The sequence below is a fragment of the Geotrypetes seraphini genome, chromosome 6, assembly GCF_902459505.1.
Source record: "Geotrypetes seraphini chromosome 6, aGeoSer1.1, whole genome shotgun sequence".
Classification (NCBI taxonomy): Eukaryota; Metazoa; Chordata; class Amphibia; order Gymnophiona; family Dermophiidae; genus Geotrypetes; species Geotrypetes seraphini.
In genome coordinates this window covers 183,486,730-183,504,784 of record NC_047089.1, presented here as the reverse complement: position 1 = coordinate 183,504,784, position 18,055 = coordinate 183,486,730, and the positions used below count along the sequence as shown (strand labels likewise).

The following is an 18,055-nucleotide window of genomic DNA, read 5'->3' as shown; positions in this document are numbered from 1 at the left end:
TTGCCTCACAGGTCCTCTGCGCTTGTGGCTTGCTTTTTTAAATTCAGTACTTTGTCTCCACCACCACTGCAAGGTCGCCTTTTATGGAAATAAATATTTCCTTAGATTATACCTGCGGCTCTCTCCTTTCACCCTCTGACCACTCATTGCAGAGTTTTCTTTCCATTGAAAGTCTTACCTTTTGTGCTCTCATGTTCTTTTTAAGTCTGTCCCATATAGTTTAAGAAGACTAAGAACATAAGCAGTGCCTCTGCCGGGTCAGACCACAGGTCCATCCCGCCCAGCAGTCCGCTCCCGCGGCGGCCTAAACAGGTCAAGACCTGTCTGCATCATCAGAAGGGGCTCCCTTGCCACCTTGGTTTCCCATTTAAGTCCTGCCTTCCTATCAAAGTCCTAGCCCTCCGGTCTTGCACATGCACGACCTGGTTGGTTTATACTCATTACCTGGTTAACTTCCTATACTTGTGTTACATCCCAGCTCCTCCCTCAGTATCCCACGATCCCTTTATCCCTCAGGAATCCATCCAATCCCTGTTTGAATCCTTGTACCGTACTCTGCCTGATCACTTCAGAGTGATTATTTTAGTAGTTGCCCTCTGGACTGACTCCACCCTATTTATTTGTTTTAGAAGGTACAGTGCCATACAGAAGCACCATCGTCGCTCCCTCCTGTCTCTGTTTCTCTGTCCTTTTGCCATTACCTTTTCTATCTGTTGAGTCAATGGATGCGATCATTCTCAGATCTCACCCTGGTTTCCTACCCAAAACTATTCTCCCCTATACAATGCTCCTTGGGTTTTCATGGTTACGATAGTGAATAAGCAAGAGACTGATTTACACATAGTGGCCTCTACAATATGCAAATTTCTCATGATATTTATGGTAGTAATCAAGAAAACCTGATTGGCTAGGTCTGTCTCCTGGAGAGGGTTGAGAAGCACTGCTGTGTGGGATTTGTAGCCCAAATAAATAGTCCTGCGGTTTTTATTGCTTTTTCTTTAGCATTAAATTTTTAAGTGACCAGTTCTAGACCTTTCCTCAAGCATTTCTAGATTTCTCCCCTAATGGTATCTACTCTGCCCAGCGTGTCTACAATGCAGTAGACTTCAGTATGATTAGCAAGAGGCAGATCTTTCCTGAGAACCCTTCCACAAACTCTTGAAAAAAGAAAAAAAAGGTTGAAAAGAACTAGACCCAAGGACCAGTTCAGTTTATTTGATATACTGCATATATTAACAAAAAGTAAAATCTATGTAAAAAGCAAGGGAGGGGACATTTCTAAAACACTAGACATTGTAATCTATATAATAAAATGCTAGCCCGCGCATGCGCACTCGCGACAAGCGTGTTCCCTGATCCCTTTTCTGTCGGGATGTGGCCGCACGAGTGCGCATGCGCGCATATTACCTCACAACAGCCTCCCTACTCTCCACCAAGGCGGCGAGCTCTGACACCAACAGCAGCGCCACTGCGCTCGGGAAAGCACAGCACAGCCGGCGACTCCCCCCTCCCGCCCTCACTCACTGCCAAAACCACCACCTCCTCCTTCTCGCCGGCTCACCCGCTTTTAAATGAAGAGAACGCTGGCTTTGCTGTCTTCTGCCCACTGCAGGCCGCCCTCACTGACTACTTCCTCTTTACGCTAGGGTTGGCCGCAGTGGATAGAAGACGCCGAAGCCAGCGGCTGTAACCGCCGATATCCGTTCCTCCAGAGGAGGGGGGGGGTGTCTGGGAGGAGTGGGATCGCGGCCACTCAGCGCCCCCATCAAGGAGCCCAGCAACTTTCCGCTGCCCGGGACCCGACTCATTTGCCGCCCCCCCCCCTTCCCTTACCGCGGACCCGACTGGCGATTTAAGCAGCAGTCTTCACACACTGCTTCGGGCCCTTCTACTGCCCTGATTTGCTCCGGACGTGCCAGAGTAAATCAGGGCAGTAGAAGCACCCGAAGCAGCATGTGAAGACTGCTGCACATGCTGCTTGAATCACCATGTGTAGTTGGGCCTGCGGGAAGAGAAGGGGGGGGGCGGCAAAGGACTCGGGCCCGCGTTTGTAGTCGCGACTGTGGGAAGGGAAAGGGGGTAGAGGAAACGCTAATGCAGGCACAGGGAACTGGTGTGGGGGGAGGGAATGCTGCTTTGGACAGACAGACAGAGGGAGGAAGGGAGACAGAAAGAAAAGAAGAAAGACACAGGGGCAGATGCACAGGGAACTGGTGTGGGGGGAGGGAAATGGAGGGGGAGGGAATGCTGCTTTGGACAGACAGACAGAGGGAGGAAGGGAGAAAGAAAAGAAGACACAGGGGCAGGTGCACAGGGAACTGGTGTGGGGGAAAGGAAATGGAGGGGGAGGGAATGCTGTTTCGGACAGACAGACAGAGGGAGGAAGGGAGACAGAAAGAAAATAAGAAAGTCACAGGGGCAGGGAGATATACAGAAAGACAAACAGACAAAGGGGGCCAGGGACAGAGACAGACAGAAAGAAAGACAGCGGGAGTCGTGTCAGGAGGGGTGCGGGATGCGGCAGAAGGAACTTTTCAAATGGGTGCAACTGGGCGACTGTCGGGAACCTCTGATCAGGGGCAGAGCAAGGTAAGTGTATCATAGGGATAAGAAGGAGGAGGGTGGGAGAAAAAGGAAGGGACGCCTACTGCTGGACAGGGGGAGAAGGAAAGAGGTGCTGATGGACAGGGGGAGGTAAAACAAAGGGAGAAGGGCTGCTGCTGCATAAGGAGAGCAGTGAAGGGGTGGTGGTGGACACAGGGGAGGTAAAAGGAAGGGAGAATGGACAGGGCGAGCAGGCAAGGGGTGGTGATGGACAGCCAAGGAAAAAGAAAGACAGAAAGAAAGAAAGCGGCTAAGGAGAGAGAAAGAAAGAAATAAAGAGAGACACACACACATATATTCTAGAACCCGTTAATGTAACGGGCTATAAGATTAGTAAAATAAAATAAAACCAAACCAACAAATACAAGGGGTGGAGGAAGATTACAAAATATTATAAGTTAAAAAGAGATGGAAAATGACAAATGGTAAAAGATAAAAAGATTGCTCTGGTTTATAAGTAAAATTGAGATTATGAAGATGTTGATTCAAAAGCCATTGTGAAAAAGTAGGCCTTACATTTTGGCCACTGGTTTTGCCCTTATCCTCTGACTGAATTCCATTTACCACTACACTTTTGTCTCCTCGCAAGTTTCTTAACTCAGTCCATCATTTTAGTGTCCATAACAAGAATGTTCAGCTTATGTACAAGTTGCCCATGTGTAATGTGTCAGGCCTTGCTGAAATGTAAGACCATCACAGCTAGCGCTCTCTGGTTATCCAAAGAAATTGATCCTTTTTGAATAGTTATCTCTAGCAAAGCCATGCTACCTTGGATCATGTAATTAGGGTTACCATATTTGTGAAGATAAAAAAAGTACACATGATCCTGTCCACAGTCCACCCACTTCTTTGGTCCCCCTTCCCCTTTTAATGCTTCTCTTTCTCTCACATACTCTCTCTCACACATACTTTCTCTCTCTCTCTCTCTCACATACTCTCTCTCTCTCTCATTCTCTGTCTTTCACTCTTTTTCTCTTTCTCTCTCTGTCACTACTACTACTACTTGTCATTTCTATAGCACTGAAAGGCATATGAAGCATTTAACATTCAATTGATGGTCCCTTCTCAGAAGAGCTTACAATCTAATTTGGACAGATAGGCAGGATATCACAGGGTGTGTATGTGTGTGTCTCTCTAGCACTACCCTACTGTAAGCTCTTTTCTCAAGCACTCTCTCCTTTCCATAATGTTTCTCCAGCCTTCCATCCATGAAATTTCTCCAGCCTCCCTCGCTCCCCTCCTTCTTATGACGCTGCTTTCTAGCTCCCGACTCCCCCACTTACCTCTTCCCTGGGCCCAGCAACTGTAATTAATCTTTGGGCAGCCGGCAGCAGTAGCGACAAGGGGCAAGCCTGCTGCCACTGGCCTGCCCCGGAAGCTGTCTCTCTGCAAGTCCCGCTTATGCAGGAATAGGAAGTCACTGCAGAGAGGCGGCTTCTGGAGCAGGCTGGTGGCTGCAGACTTACCTTGTTGTTGTTACTGCTGCTGGCTGCTCGTTAATTACAGCAGCCGTGCCTGGGGTGGAGGTAGGTGGGGGAGTCGGGAGAGCCAGCTAAACCTAGACAGACTCCCCCATTTTTTAAAAACCGTCTGGGCGCCCGGATAGTCCTCGAAAAAGAGAACATGTCTAGGTTTTCCCAGACATCTGGTAACCCTACCTGTAATGCATCAATTCAGAAACTGTACTGTTCATTTTTAGGAGACTTCCATTATTATCACAGAGAGCAGTCTAACAGACTTGTAGTTCCCAGGCTGCTTTTGTAGAGAGGAAATCACATCTGTCTGTCTCTAGCCCTCTGGGAGCACTCCTGACTTTAAATGTTTGGAAAAGTCAGACAGCAGGACTGCAAAAACATCTCTTAAATTCCGTTAAAACTCTTTGATGTTTGGCCCTTAGTTTGTTCATGAGGAGCTAGCTAATTTTTTGAAAATCATTCAAGGTCTTTCTGGCTTTCATTCCTAGTAATGGCCCTCCATCTGTGAGCGCAGAACAGAAATGTTGAGCAGTTCCATGCCCTCTTTTGTCAGCCTCTATATATTCCTGGCTTTCATCATTGAATTTTTCAGTGCCAGTTTTGTACATCTTCTGTTAACATGCATCTAATTCTTGTCCTTCCCCCACCCTCTTATACTTGTTTCCAACAGTGGCCAATCCAGATCACAAGTACCTGGCAAGATCCCAAAGAGTAAAACAGATTTTATGCTGCTTATCCTAGACATAAGCAGTGAATTTTCCCAAATCTGTCTTAATAATGGCTTATGGACTTTTCTTTTAGGAAATTATCCAATCATTGTTTAAACCCTGCTAAGCTAACTGCTTTCATTGTATTATCTGGCAATGAATTACAGAATTTAATTACACACTGGGTGAATAAATATTGTCTCTGTTTTGATATAAATGTACTACTTAAAAGCTTCATTGCATGTCCCCTAGTCCTAGTATTTTTGGAAAGAGTAACAAGCAATTCATGTTTACCCATTCTGTTTATATATATTTTTCCTGGCTACTTTCCCAGCTTCCCCAGGTTTCTCCAGTTTTTATTTCTGTGATCTCTTAAAGCTTGTACAGGCTAGCCTCTTTTTCCTTAACTGTTCAGCTACTAGTTTTAAAAACCAGAGTAGCCTCTTTTCCTCTCTCTCATTTACACTTCTCCTTCCATATTCGCGGGGGATGCGGGCAGAACATAGCCGTGAATACCGAAAAACCACGAATAACTTTTTGCATGATGTTTGCGGTTTTTCCGTAAAATAAACCGTGAATAACTCAACCTGCGATTTGCTCCGTACAACGCCGGAAGCACCAATTTCCTTCAGGAATCACCGGGAGCAGTGATTTCCAATGTGAAACGCCGGATTCAGTGACAAAAAATTAGGGGGCGGAGTCATCAGCTGAAAAATCATGAATAAGCGAATCCACAGATACGGAAACCGCAAATACGGAGGGAGAAGTGTTCTTACTATTACTACTACTATTTATTATTTCTAAAGTGCTACCAGACGCATGCAGCACTGTACAACAAACATGCAAGAGATGGTCCCAAATAAAAGTTTGTTGCCCTTGATATAGCTGCATTCAGTTTTGCTCATTGCTTATTCTTATTCCAGATGTTCCCACCCAGCTACTGACAGACACCTTGGGGCATACAATGACTATTAATGTCAAAAAGTACAATAACTTAAGACTTGAAAGTGTTAAAATATTTATTAAACCAGAACCCATAATATGATTGATAACTTGCTTGCCTTTTTATTTTTATTTTTTTTTTTGTTCCAGTATTTCTCTGCTTCAGAGGCACAGCATCTCCTACCCCCTTTCTTTTCCCTTCAGAGCCAGGAAACTGTTTTATCTTTAATCCGTTCTAATGTTCTGTTTTTGGTTGCTTACCTCTGCCTCACATACAGGTTTAGGGTAAAAAAATGCCATATTTCTCCATCTTCTGAATGAGGCTTTTTTTGTAGAGTATCAACCAAAGACTATCTGATAATTTTCCCACTCCCTCAAATCCCAAGAACCCTTGGCCTCAGTGGCGTATCTAGCATGTGTGACACCCGGGGCCCATCATTTTTTGCCCCCCCCCCCATCTATACGAAAAACATGATTTTTAGTAACAAGCCACATGTCACATATGAGTACCTAGGAAAAGGCAGCATCTTACATACTGCAGTGAGAAGTACAACAGCAATACACCCATTGTAAAACTAAACAAGCCGGACTAATACAGATCAATCCTGCAGTCAATCCTAACAGAAAACCATGCCTTTCGAATACACAGAACACAGAAAACACCTTCGCCTAGTATGGAATAAGTAATCACAAACTTACCCCTCCCCCTTTTACAAAACTGTAGTGTGGATTTTAGCCACGGTGGTAACAGCTCTGATGCTCATAGAATTCTGAGCATCAGGCTGGCGCTAAAAAACACTCCAGTTTTATAAAAGGGGGGATAAAATAGAAATACATAGACAAAGGTTAAATTGAACCAGCAAGAAGCTGGACTCTGCATACAATGCAATACCACAGAAACAGTGACACATGTCTCCTAAAGTAATAAATAAATAGAAAATTTTTGTTCTACCTTTGTCTTCTCTGGTTTCTGCTTTTCTCATCTTCTTGTTACTCTCTTCCTTCCATCCACTGTCTTGCCATTTCTCTGCCCCTATATGGCATCGTCTCTCCTTCTATGCCCCTTCCAGAAACTGTATGCCTCCCCCTTCCATCTCTCCTTTCACCCCATTGGTCTGGTATCTGTCCCTCTCATCTCCCCTGCTCTGGCATCTCTCTCTCCGCTCCTTTCCTCCTATTCTTCCCTGGTCTTCCTTCTCAATTTATTTTCTGCCTTTGTCTAAATTCTTTTTTACTATTCAGTCCTCAATTTCCCTCTTTCACTGTGTCTACCTATATCTTGCCACCTCTTTCCCTCACTCCTTCCAGTAACTAACTCTATCCTCTTCCCTCAGTCCTGCATGTGCCCTTTTTTTCTTTCTCCTCCCTACTTCCTTCCAGCATCTGCTCCCCCTTTCCCTCACACTTCCATTCAGCAGCTGTCCTTCCTCTCCCATACACTTCCATTCAGTGTCTGTTTCCCTCTCTCTACCCCTTCCATCTACTGTTCACCCTCTATCTCGCCCCTTCCATTTACTGCCCTCTGTGCTCTTTCTATCCAGTGTGCACTCTCTCTCTCTCTTCCATATGGCATCTTCCCTCTTTCTATGCTCCTTCCATAAACTATCTATCCTGTGCCTCTTCTCTCCTTTGTACATGATTGATTTCAACTCTGTCACCTCTCCGTTTTTCTCTCTCTGTCACGCCCCCTCCCCTATGCTCTGGCATCTCTCTCTTCTCCTTTCTTTCCTTCCCACCTCACAGTCTGGCATCATCCCTTCCCTGATTCCTGGCATCTCTCTCCTTTCCTTTTCTTCCATCTCTCCCTCCCCCTCCATGCTCTGACATCTCCTCCTTCCTTTCCCCCTTCCTTTTCCCTTGATCTGGTATAACTTCCTCCTTCCCTCCATGCCCTGGCGTCTCTTCTTCCCTTTAAGCCCTGGCATCTCCTTTCATTCCCTCCAGTTGGGTAGAGCAACACTATCCCCAATTCTCTCCCCCTCTGCTCCCTTTCCTCCTTCTGTCACCCAAGGCCTGGTGTCCTAAACTTCTTCGGGCAGCAGCAGTATTCACAATTCACTGCTGTTGCCGGCTTCAGGCCTTCCTCTCTGTCGGGTCCTGTCTTCATGAAAACAGGAAGTAGGCAGGACCCGGCAGAGAAGAAGGCCTGAAGCCAGCAACAGCAGCAAATTGTAAACGCTGCTGCTGCTCGAAGAAGATAATGGCACCAGGCCTTGGAGCACCCAAGGCAGACCGCTTCTCTCCCCTCCCAGCCGAACCCCCGCTGACCCTCCTATCTCTCCCCCCCCAAGTGAACCTTTCCGACCCTCCCAGCGAGAGCAGCAAACCTCCCTCCAGTAGCGTCGGCTGCTTCGCGACTTTCTCCTGCCGGTGCAGCGTCGCTGATGACGTCATCAGTGACGTGGAAGAGGGAGGAGAAAGCCGCGAAGAAGCTGACACTACTGGAGGTTAGGTTTGCTGCTCTCGCTGGGAGGGTGGGAGCGCGATAGGGACCGGGCTGGCTGTGCACCCCCCTAAGGCTGCACCCGGGGTGGATTTCCCCCCCTCCCCCCCCTTGGTATGCCACTGCTTGGCCTAAATGTAATGTTAATCTCAGCCAAGTAGCAGAAGGCTTATCAGTTGTGCCGCCTTCTGTGGGTGAAAAGTTTGACCCTATCCTCTCTGGGCTTGGTTAAACACTCCTCAATTCCCCTCCCGTGTCCAATGTACCAAGAAATGCACAGTTCCATAGAAACCCCAGTAACTGAGTGCAGTTAGGGCGGTTTTCCTCCATCATTAAGTATGTGCAGGGCTGAGTGGTACAAGGTAGGTGAGGACATCAAATTTTCTCCCAATCCATTGTCTCCTCATAGATGCAATGCAGGAGAGCACTTTACACAGGACAGGGCACAATTAAGGCTCAGTATAGTCCTGAGTTCATGGCCTAGGATTAATAGTGCTTCCAAACTTCATTAAAGAAGCAGAGGGATTTTGGTATAAAGGTTCTTCCGTTATATTTTTGCTGCACTTTCTCAGTAAGGAAGTGATTTAAGGGAGTTTTGCTACTGCCACCACCCTGGTATATGGTTATTTTTTTTTTTTTTTTAATTAAACAATTTTTTAAATTCTTATATACTACTACTATTTAACATTTCTTTTTTTTATCTTTATTAAGTTTTCAAAGCTAACAAAAGTGCAAAACAATATACAGTGCATACATATATTAATAATCATAATAAGCACTTATAATCAATCAATAATAATACAGAAAAAATAAAAACCCCTCTCCCATCCAACATATTCATCAGGGAATAAAACCAGACAAAAGAAATACCTCCCCCCCTCCCTCCCCTGGATGTGTGTGTACTGTGTACTAAAACAACAGAAAATAAAAAACTAAAAAACAACTACCAGTATATCGAAGCCACAAAAGACATCAGTGGACCCCAAACTAATTTGAATAACTTATTATGCCCCAACGTGTCAGCATTCATCTTCTCATACTTGTGTAATAAGCATAAGTTCGCCCACCAAAAAGTAAAACTAAGGCGATCCCGATTTTTCCAATTAAGTAACCATTTGTATGGCTATCCCGGTCATAATAAGGAAAAGCCAACATCTATATCTATCCTATGGGGGTCTAAGATGCAATATCATCCCACATATGAGTACATCATATGTCAATGGAATCGATGACTCCAGTATGGTATTAATCTGTCCCCATATTGACCTCCAAAAGTTGAGTATCAAAGGACAATAGAACAACAAATGATCCAGTGTCCCTAAGGGCTCCTTTTATGAAGACGCGTTAGTGGTTTAATGCGCGTAATAGCGCGCGCTAACCGCTACCGCCTCCTCTTGAGCAGGTGGTAGTTTTTCGGCCAGCGCAGGGGTTAGCGCATGATGAAAAGTCACACACGTTAAACCTGCTAGTTTGGCTTCGTAAAAGGAGCCCTATGTCTAGATGACAGTGCAAAGCATCTGTTAGATTTAGAACTATCTAATTTCTGCAAACGAACAGGGTCCAGAAACTTCTATGTAACAAAAAAAAAAACCCATGTTTGTCTCATAGATGCTGACGCTGTACAGCTCATCCTCCAAGTCCAAATCCGTGGCCATTGAGAAGCAGAAATCTGCTGCTTAATCTCAGTGCTCCAAATGTCTCGACTAGTTTTTGTTTTTTTGTTCAAATATTCCGATATTAATTTATACCACATGGAGGCCTACTATTTAACATTTCTAAAGCGCTGAAAGGAGTATGCGGTGCTGTTCCTTTGGCATGTAATAGACTGTCCCTGCTCTGAAGAGCTTACAATCTAGTTTGTACAAACAGGACATACAGAGGTAGGGGAGCTCTTGCAGTATGTAAAATTTTAATTATTATCTTTTAAAAATTTATTCAGCACATGTGGCTTATACCAGTGATTGTTGGCATGTCAAAAAATAAGCATTTCAGTGTGAGAGCCAAGGATGTACAGCGTGGGAGTCGTCCTCCAATAATGCAGCTGTCCTAATCAGGTTCCCCTGTTTGCTCAGGCACATTTGGAGAAACTTGTGTTTAACTAAAATATTCTAGTCTACCGTGCACATTTTCTTTTCCTAAGTTCATCCACTCCCCCCCCCCCCCCCCAAACATTTTCTGTCTGTTCTCTGAGCATATTGCCTTCCAGTTCTATCCCAGCTAGTTCCAAGCCTCACTAGTTGGTCACTTAACCCTGTCTCTATTTCCAACCCCTTCAAGCTGGCTCCCCCACCCCTAGTTGCTACAGTTTTAAAATATGTGCTCTAAAGGCTTGTGGGCTGTGCTCCTCTGGAACGGCGACTTTTTCTTATCACTACATGCCTCAGCAAGTTTGAGCTGTTCAATGCCCAATCTCCTAGACTGCTCTCAGATCTATGAGAAGAGTAAAGGAACTCAGACAACACATAGCTGAAACTTGGAATTGAATAGTAGAAGTAATATAGAAAACAGACTTGATATAGATGTATTGCCAAATAGCAAGACTTGTGGGGGAGGGGAAGAAGAGTCAGAGGCCACACTTAGGGTCGGGTTAGAGGGTTGCCACTGGTCTTCGGGCTATGCAATGATGAACATTGATTTATACACTTAAGGATTCTCTCTTTTATAAGCCATCAAGTGTACCTATAACTCCTTTTTGTGAAATTCACACTAACTTTCCTGGCTCTGTAATATATACCCCCCTCATTCTTTCTCCTCAGTCTTTCTCTCCCACCCCTGGCTCTCCTCTAACTACACTATCTCTCCTCTTGCAGTGGTGCTGATATGTGTCCTGCGCTACAGTCAGGTGCTTGAGCAGAGCCATCGGTCCTGGGTGAACACCACAGCACTCATAGCTGGCTGCACCAATGCTGCTGGGCTCATCATAGTGGGCAATTTTCAGGTGTGTCCTTGCCTGATCTCTTCCCAGGCACATCCCACGGGGCAGAGAGATCAGCTTATGTAACTACTTCACCATCTAGTCACTTTGCAGTGAAAGGAATTCAGTGACGTCTTGACTTTTTTGCTTGGAATTCCTCACCTCTATTTTCAAAGGTGCTGTAATGCTGTGGTTGACTTAGTTCAAAATACTGGTACAGTTGTGAAGTTTGACTTTCCTTAAATTCTGTTCCAGCTCACTGTCTAAGTTGAATGGGCAACTTGCCCATATCAAAGATGGGAGCTGAGCACTTCCTAGTGATTTCTCTGCTATTGCTGTGAACTTCATAGAACTGCACACTGAGCATTTTGAGTCTAACAATTAGCAACAGAAGGAAATGCTTCTAGCCTAGAAGGGTCAGTGCTGTATTATTTTTATGCCCCAAATAAAATTGGCCACTTACCCAGTTCAGATTCCTTCAGTGACTTTGCAGTCCCACGGTATCTTGGAACATTGCAGCCTTTTGTAGGAGCTCAATTTTAGTGTAACAGACTGGATCTCTGCCAGTTCTTAGGAGTGATGGCATGGATTTTCCAGCACGGGGCTTCCAACCATGGGAAGAAGCTGACATCTACAAGGCGTGGGAAATGTAGGTCTTGTTTGGCCAGGATGTTGTCTCCCTGTGTTTAAGCAGTACTAATCATTTCTTCCACAGGTTGACTATGCCAAGTCTTTGCATTATATCGGAGCTGGAGTTGCCTTCCCAGCAGGTTTGCTGTTTGTATGCCTACAGTGTGTCCTGACGTACCACATTGCTGCCACCACGCTTGACCTCTGGATGGCACATGTCAGGGTCACTCTCTCTGCCCTGGCCTTAATATCGCTGGTCTTCAGTATCCTTTTTTTTTCACAATGCAGCATGGTGATGGGGAGGGAGTTGGGAAGTAAGTAATGGGGAGGGACAGATGTGGTGGGCAAAGACGATGTTGAAGGGAGAGGGTGTAGAATCTACAAAACTTTCTCTGAAAATTTAAAAAACGGAAAACTCCCTATGAATAATGGTCACATTATAATAACTTCAATTCCAAAAAATCGTAAAGAATCACTAGCATTAGTAACCAACTACAGACCAGTAGCTTCCATTCCATTGTTTGTAAAAATCATGGAAGGATTAGTGCACACCCAATTGATGGAATATATTGACCAGTTCTCTCTCCTACATGAAACCCAATCTAGTTTCAGACCTTTATTTAGCACTGAGACAGTAATTGCAGCCATATTAGATAACTTACGCTCCTTGTTTAGTAGAGGCCTCAATGCCCTGATTATGCAATTTGACATAAGTTCCGCCTTTGACTTAGTAGACCATGGGAAATTGCTACAATGCTTAGACGCAATTGGTATCAGAGGAGAGGTGTTAGACTGGTTCCGAGGCTTCCTTATATCCCGCACCTATCAAGTTTGTTTTGATTGCAATCTCTCGGACACCTGGAGTAACCCATCTGGCGTCCCACAGGGGTCACCACTATCCCCATTACTTTTCAGTGTTTACATGTCAACATTAGGTGCACAACTGTCCCAACTAGGAATAAAATTATTCAGTTATGCAGACGACTTTACGATCATCATCCCATTCACCACCTCTCTCTCAGAAGTTACTCCCATGGCAACAGAAGCACTAAACTCGATGGAACAATGGATGATTGAATTTAGACTGAAGCTCAATTCAGAAAAAAAAAAATTCTTCATAGCTTCGCCACACCCAGTAGATACTACAACTCCACTACGCATCAACAATCTTAGTTACCCCATTCAACCCACTCTGAAGGTACTGGGCGTAACGCTGGACCAGGGCCTAACCATGAAAGACCAGGTAGACTCTTTGGTCAAAAAAGTTTTTTTTACTCTCTGGAAGCTTCGATCCATTAGAGCAGAGGTCTCAAAGTCCTTCCTCGAGGGCTGCAATCCAGTCGGGTTTTCAGGATTTCCCCAATGAATATGCATTGAAAGCAGTGCATGCACATAGATCTCATGCATATTCATTGGGGAAATCCTGAAAACCCGACTGGATTGCGGCCCTTGAGGAGGGACTTTGAGACCCCTGCATTAGAGCATATTTTGACGCACCATCATTTACAATCCTGGTACAATCCCTCATACTGATCCAACTGGATTACTGCAACATCGCCTATCTGGCAATTTCCCAGAAGAATATGCGGCGATTGCAACTGGTGCAGAATGCATCAGTCAGACTGATCTTCGGGTTGACGAAGTTCGATCTCATAACTCCCTCCTACTGACTCCTGCATTGGTTGGTTTAAGTTCGGCTGCTTTTGCTTCAAGGTTCTATTAGGTCTAGTCCCCAAATACATAACCGACCTATTCTCCTTTTCAACCAATAGACATACCTCAAACTTGAATTTTGTTTACCCCCCGGTTAGAGGATGTAAATTCAAAATTCATCACCAACATCTTCTCTCTTATCAAGCAGCATTATGGGGCAACGATCTGAAACAACTACTTACGCTTGCCAATACATATAGGGAATTTAGGAGACAACTGAAAACATATCTGTTCCAAAAGTACATAGGAAACTGATTCGCACAATCTCTCTCTCAATACCAGATCTCTAGAACTGCTAAACAATAGATATTAACTATGTCAATTCTACTCAATTTGTAACATTTTTTATAATCATTGTAAACCGCATAGAACTTCACGGTCCTGCGGTATATAAACCGTTATTATTATTAAATTTATCACTGCCCTTAGTGCTCTAAAGATGTACATAGGAACATAAGAATAGCCTTACTAGGTCAGACCAATGGTCCATCAAGCCCAGTAGCCCATTCTCATGGTGGCCAATCCAGGTTACTAGTACCTGGCCAAAACTCAAGGAGTAGCAACATTCCATGCTACCAATCCAGGGAAAATAGTATCTTTCTCATTAACAGACGATGGACTTTTCCTCCAGGAAATTGTCCAACTTTTCTTAAAACCAGCTACGCTATCTGCTCTTACCACAACCTCTGGCAATGCATTCCAGAGCTTAATATTCTCTGAGTGAAAAATATTTCCTCCTATTGGTTTTAAAAAAAATATTTCTCTGTAACTTCGAGTGTCCCCGTAAATAGATGTAGGATCACAATTCAAACCTTTCCTCTCCTCCCCCAAACGGGGTTTGTAGGGTGTAAAATACTTGGTTACAGTACTACCCATCATACGCTAATTCTCTGATGTTGGTACAAGAGGCGTTGGTATGCAAGGAACCTCTGGCCAGGGCTAATACTGGATGCAGTTATACAGCCTTGCAGACTGAGATCATCTGTACATCTCATGTGATTTCCATGACACTTTCCAACAGGCTTGGCACCTAAAAGACTGCAGAGCCGACCTGCACATTCAATTAGCTTCCTGTATCATTTCCTTCCGGGAAGCAGGAACTGGTGCAAACTAAAGGGGGTTCTAGTACAGACACTGTTACAGATCTCTTCTCAAACCTCCAAATGTGATTAGTACATCATAGGCCTGAATAGTATTCAGGAAATTACAGGGCTGGACAGAGGTGCATTTCCAGAATGGTGTGTGTGCTCATAACTCACTGTGGCTGTTTTCCTTAACCGCTGCCCCCTCTCGGTGGTATCTTCTTCATTCATGACAGCTTCCTGCTGCAGCATCTGGCTGCTGTGTGCGAGTGGATCTTTGTCATTGACATCCTGATTTTCTATGGGACTTTTGCCTATGAGTTTGGTGGCATCTCCAGGGACACCATAGTGACTGCCATCCAGCACGCGAGTAGTAGGGCGTGCAAGTCCCCTGGAAGCAGCAGCACCTCCACCCACCTTCACTGTAACCCTGAGGGTATTACCATGATCTGACCAGGGCTGAGCAGCGAGTGGTAGCACAGGTGAAGAAGAGCCCTCCTGCTGCTCTACTCCCTGCTAATTGCCAGTCAGGACTTGGACTTTTTGAGTATATTTGTTTTATACCAAAAAGCTGTTTTTTTAAAAAGCAGAGAGCATTATTTCAGAGTTCTTTAAACATATGCAGTTACTTGCAGGTTTATTTCTTTAGAATTTTGCACTGTGCCAAGGATTTATTTTTTAATGTAAAATTTTAATAAGAACAAAACATGTCTGTGCCATGGAAGTATGGTTCCACCTGGTGGTCAGTATGTGTAGCTTGTGGAATGATATTGGGACTGCAAGAAAAGCAAAACCTCATTTGCATAGTAGCTGACTTGTCTCAATAGTAATGCCTAGTCTTAACTCACTACTGTGTCACTTTCATACTCTGAGCCACTTCTCTCCCTCAGAGCTTCAGTGTCCATACACTGATCCTGATCACTGCTTTCCTGATAGGCAAATCTAAAGCAAAGAGATGACAAGTAGCCCATATAGTAAACAGAAATCTGAGCACACTTTCCTGTATACTACCTCCCCTGGCCCCTACATGTATATTTGCTCTGAAGCTTTTGCACATATTTTTTAACCACTGAATAGAGGGCAATTTTAAGAGCATACTACCTTCACTCTATGTACAGCCTTAACAGAGGCTCCAAAGAAAAGCCAATAGCTTGGGATTTTTTTTCTATTTGCAAACTTTAATAGTACACATAATATTATTTAGATTTATATTCTGGATAGGACATCTGGAAGATCTCGCTGTTTGGCCTTCAGTCTCGCTCTTTTTGGGATGGAAAACCCTAATTATCACAGGACAAGCAGGCAGCCTATTCTCAACATGTGAGTGATGTCATCCACGGAGCCCCAATGCGGACAGCTTCGCAAGTTGATTTGCTTGCAGAGCTTAGAAAGTTTGCAACTGCTGCATGGCGCATGCGCGAGTGCCTCCCCGCCCATGCAAGGGTGCGCGTCTTCAGTTCTCAGTTTTCCACAGAGCCGAGAAGTCTGGTTTTCGACGCTCTGCGCTAAACTCAGTTCAAAACTTCATGCCTTCTCTCACCGCGGCTCATGTTTTGTTATATTTTTAGGGTTGCTGTGTTTTTGCGCATTTTCTTTTAAAAAAAAACTAAAGACTTTAATTTTCTTTGCAGCCTCTGCTGGTGGGTTTCAATTTTGCTGAGGCCCTCTTTCCATCTACATCCCAGTTGGCCACAGGCTTCAAGAAGTGTAGCCGTTGCCAGCGCGCAATCTCCCTCAGTGACTCACATAAGTGGGTGTATTCAGTATGTGGGACCTGACCATTGTCCAGAGTCGTGTACTCGCTGTGCTACCCTTCCACCTCGAGCCTGCAAGTGTCATCGAGTTCAGGTGGAGAAACTTTCGGCGATATGGATCCACTTGCCCTGGTCTTGACCTCGACCTCCCATCCGGTCAAGTCTCTCACCTGGATTCCGCCTTCTGCTTCAACCTCGTTGATCAAGTCTGCCTCATTCGGAGCATCCTTGTCCTCGAGTAAATCTGCTAAGTGTTCTGAGACGCTTGCCTCGCTGCCTCCCTCAGGTCAAGTGCCAGCAGTAGTTATCAAACTACCCAAGAAGCATGTCTCCAAGTTGAAGGGTCATTCTTTCTCCTCTTTTCCGGAGACTATTCCTACACTGACAGTATCGGATCCTCCAATCTTGGAGTCCCACTTGGAGGTTCTGATCCAGACCATTTTGGATTGTCAGCTGGGCAATATTCTTGCCAAACATGTTCCTGCCTCAACTCTGCTTCCTGCAGTCCAGCCTGAGCACTCAGCAGTATCACAAGGAGTTGAGTCCTTGGCTGCACCTCATGCTCAATCTTCTCTCTCTATACAAGGAGTTGAGTCCTTGGGAGTGCCTCGAGAGGATTCCACACTCTGTATGCAAGGAGTCGATTATTTACGAGTGTCTTGTCTGGAGCATAAGCACACTATCCAAGGAGCCGAGTCCTTGTCAGTGCCTCGAGATGCCTCGACACCAGGAGTTCAATCTCTTGTGGTATCTCGATTTCCAGCCTCCAGCCCTCATTCCTTTCATAAGGCGTCACCCTTCTCGAGGCATAGGGCAAAGACTCCTCGACTTTCTTCTCAACAAGACCTGCCTGGTTTGAGGCACAGTTCTCCACATCAGTCGAGGCAGCCATCAAAGCATTCATTGAGGCATTCATTGAGACAAAGATCCTCTTCTCGAGACACGCCTTGTCTCTCTACACCTTGAGGTCATTCGAGGCTTTCTACTCCAAAGTCAAGGACACCAACTCCAGCTGCTTCTCCTGCGAGGCATTCATCTCCCAGTGAGTCATCTATACCTGCATATGCTGGACTCAAGTGTGAGTACTCCAGGGAAGCTTCACCCTTGTTTTCAGCTCTTCGAGGCGCTTCGAGGTCACCTTCCCCTCCAGAACAGCCTACTTTGGAACAGATATCTTTCTCTTCTTTTCTACGTCAGATGAGTAAAGAACTCAAGATTAATTTGGGCTCTGATTCCAAATACACTACTGAGTATTTAGAAGAAATGGGTTTGTCTTGACCTCCTGCGGAGTCTCTTAAAATACCCATTAATAGACTTCTTTCTCAAACTTTCAAGAAGAACCTTGAAACACCTTATTCCATTCCTGCTGTACCAAGTAAGCTGGAATCCCATTATCAAATGATCCATTGCAAGGGCTTCAAGAAGGCTCAATTATCACATCAGTTGCCCTTCTCGTGGAGTCCTCACTGAAACAACCCTTCCAAGGTTTATGCCACTGTACCCTCCTGGAAGAGAGGTCAGGACCATGGACATATTTGGGCGCAGTTTGTATCAGAATTCTCTGATGGCAACCAGGGTTTTGAATTACAACTTCATCTTCATTTCTTATTTCAAGCATTTGGTTGACACACTGCCTGCATATTTCAAGTATGTTCCTCAACACCGTCTTACAGATTTTCAGAATACCATTACTACTCTAAATCCTCCTATGCATCTCCTTCAATCCTCCTATGATGCATTTGAGCTTTCCTCAAGAGTCACCGCCTTCTCAGTGGCCATGCACCGGCTTGC

The 18,055-nt window shown here is 45.0% G+C and overlaps 1 protein-coding gene across 6 annotated transcripts in view; it reads left to right on the top strand.

The window, feature by feature from the left end:
* TMEM150A (transmembrane protein 150A) overlaps positions 1 to 16,626 on the top strand; it is a 74,706-nt gene extending 58,080 nt beyond the window's left edge. For all 6 annotated transcript variants that reach the window (XM_033949896.1, XM_033949899.1, XM_033949895.1 and 3 more), the window contains 3 exons: positions 10,982 to 11,109; positions 11,801 to 11,978; positions 14,722 to 16,626. In XM_033949896.1, the coding sequence (XP_033805787.1) occupies positions 10,982 to 11,109; positions 11,801 to 11,978; positions 14,722 to 14,963 (548 nt within the window). In that variant the 3' untranslated portion in view covers positions 14,964 to 16,626. The remainder of the gene's footprint in view (positions 1 to 10,981; positions 11,110 to 11,800; positions 11,979 to 14,721) is intronic.
* Positions 16,627 to 18,055: the final 1,429 nt, after the last annotated feature.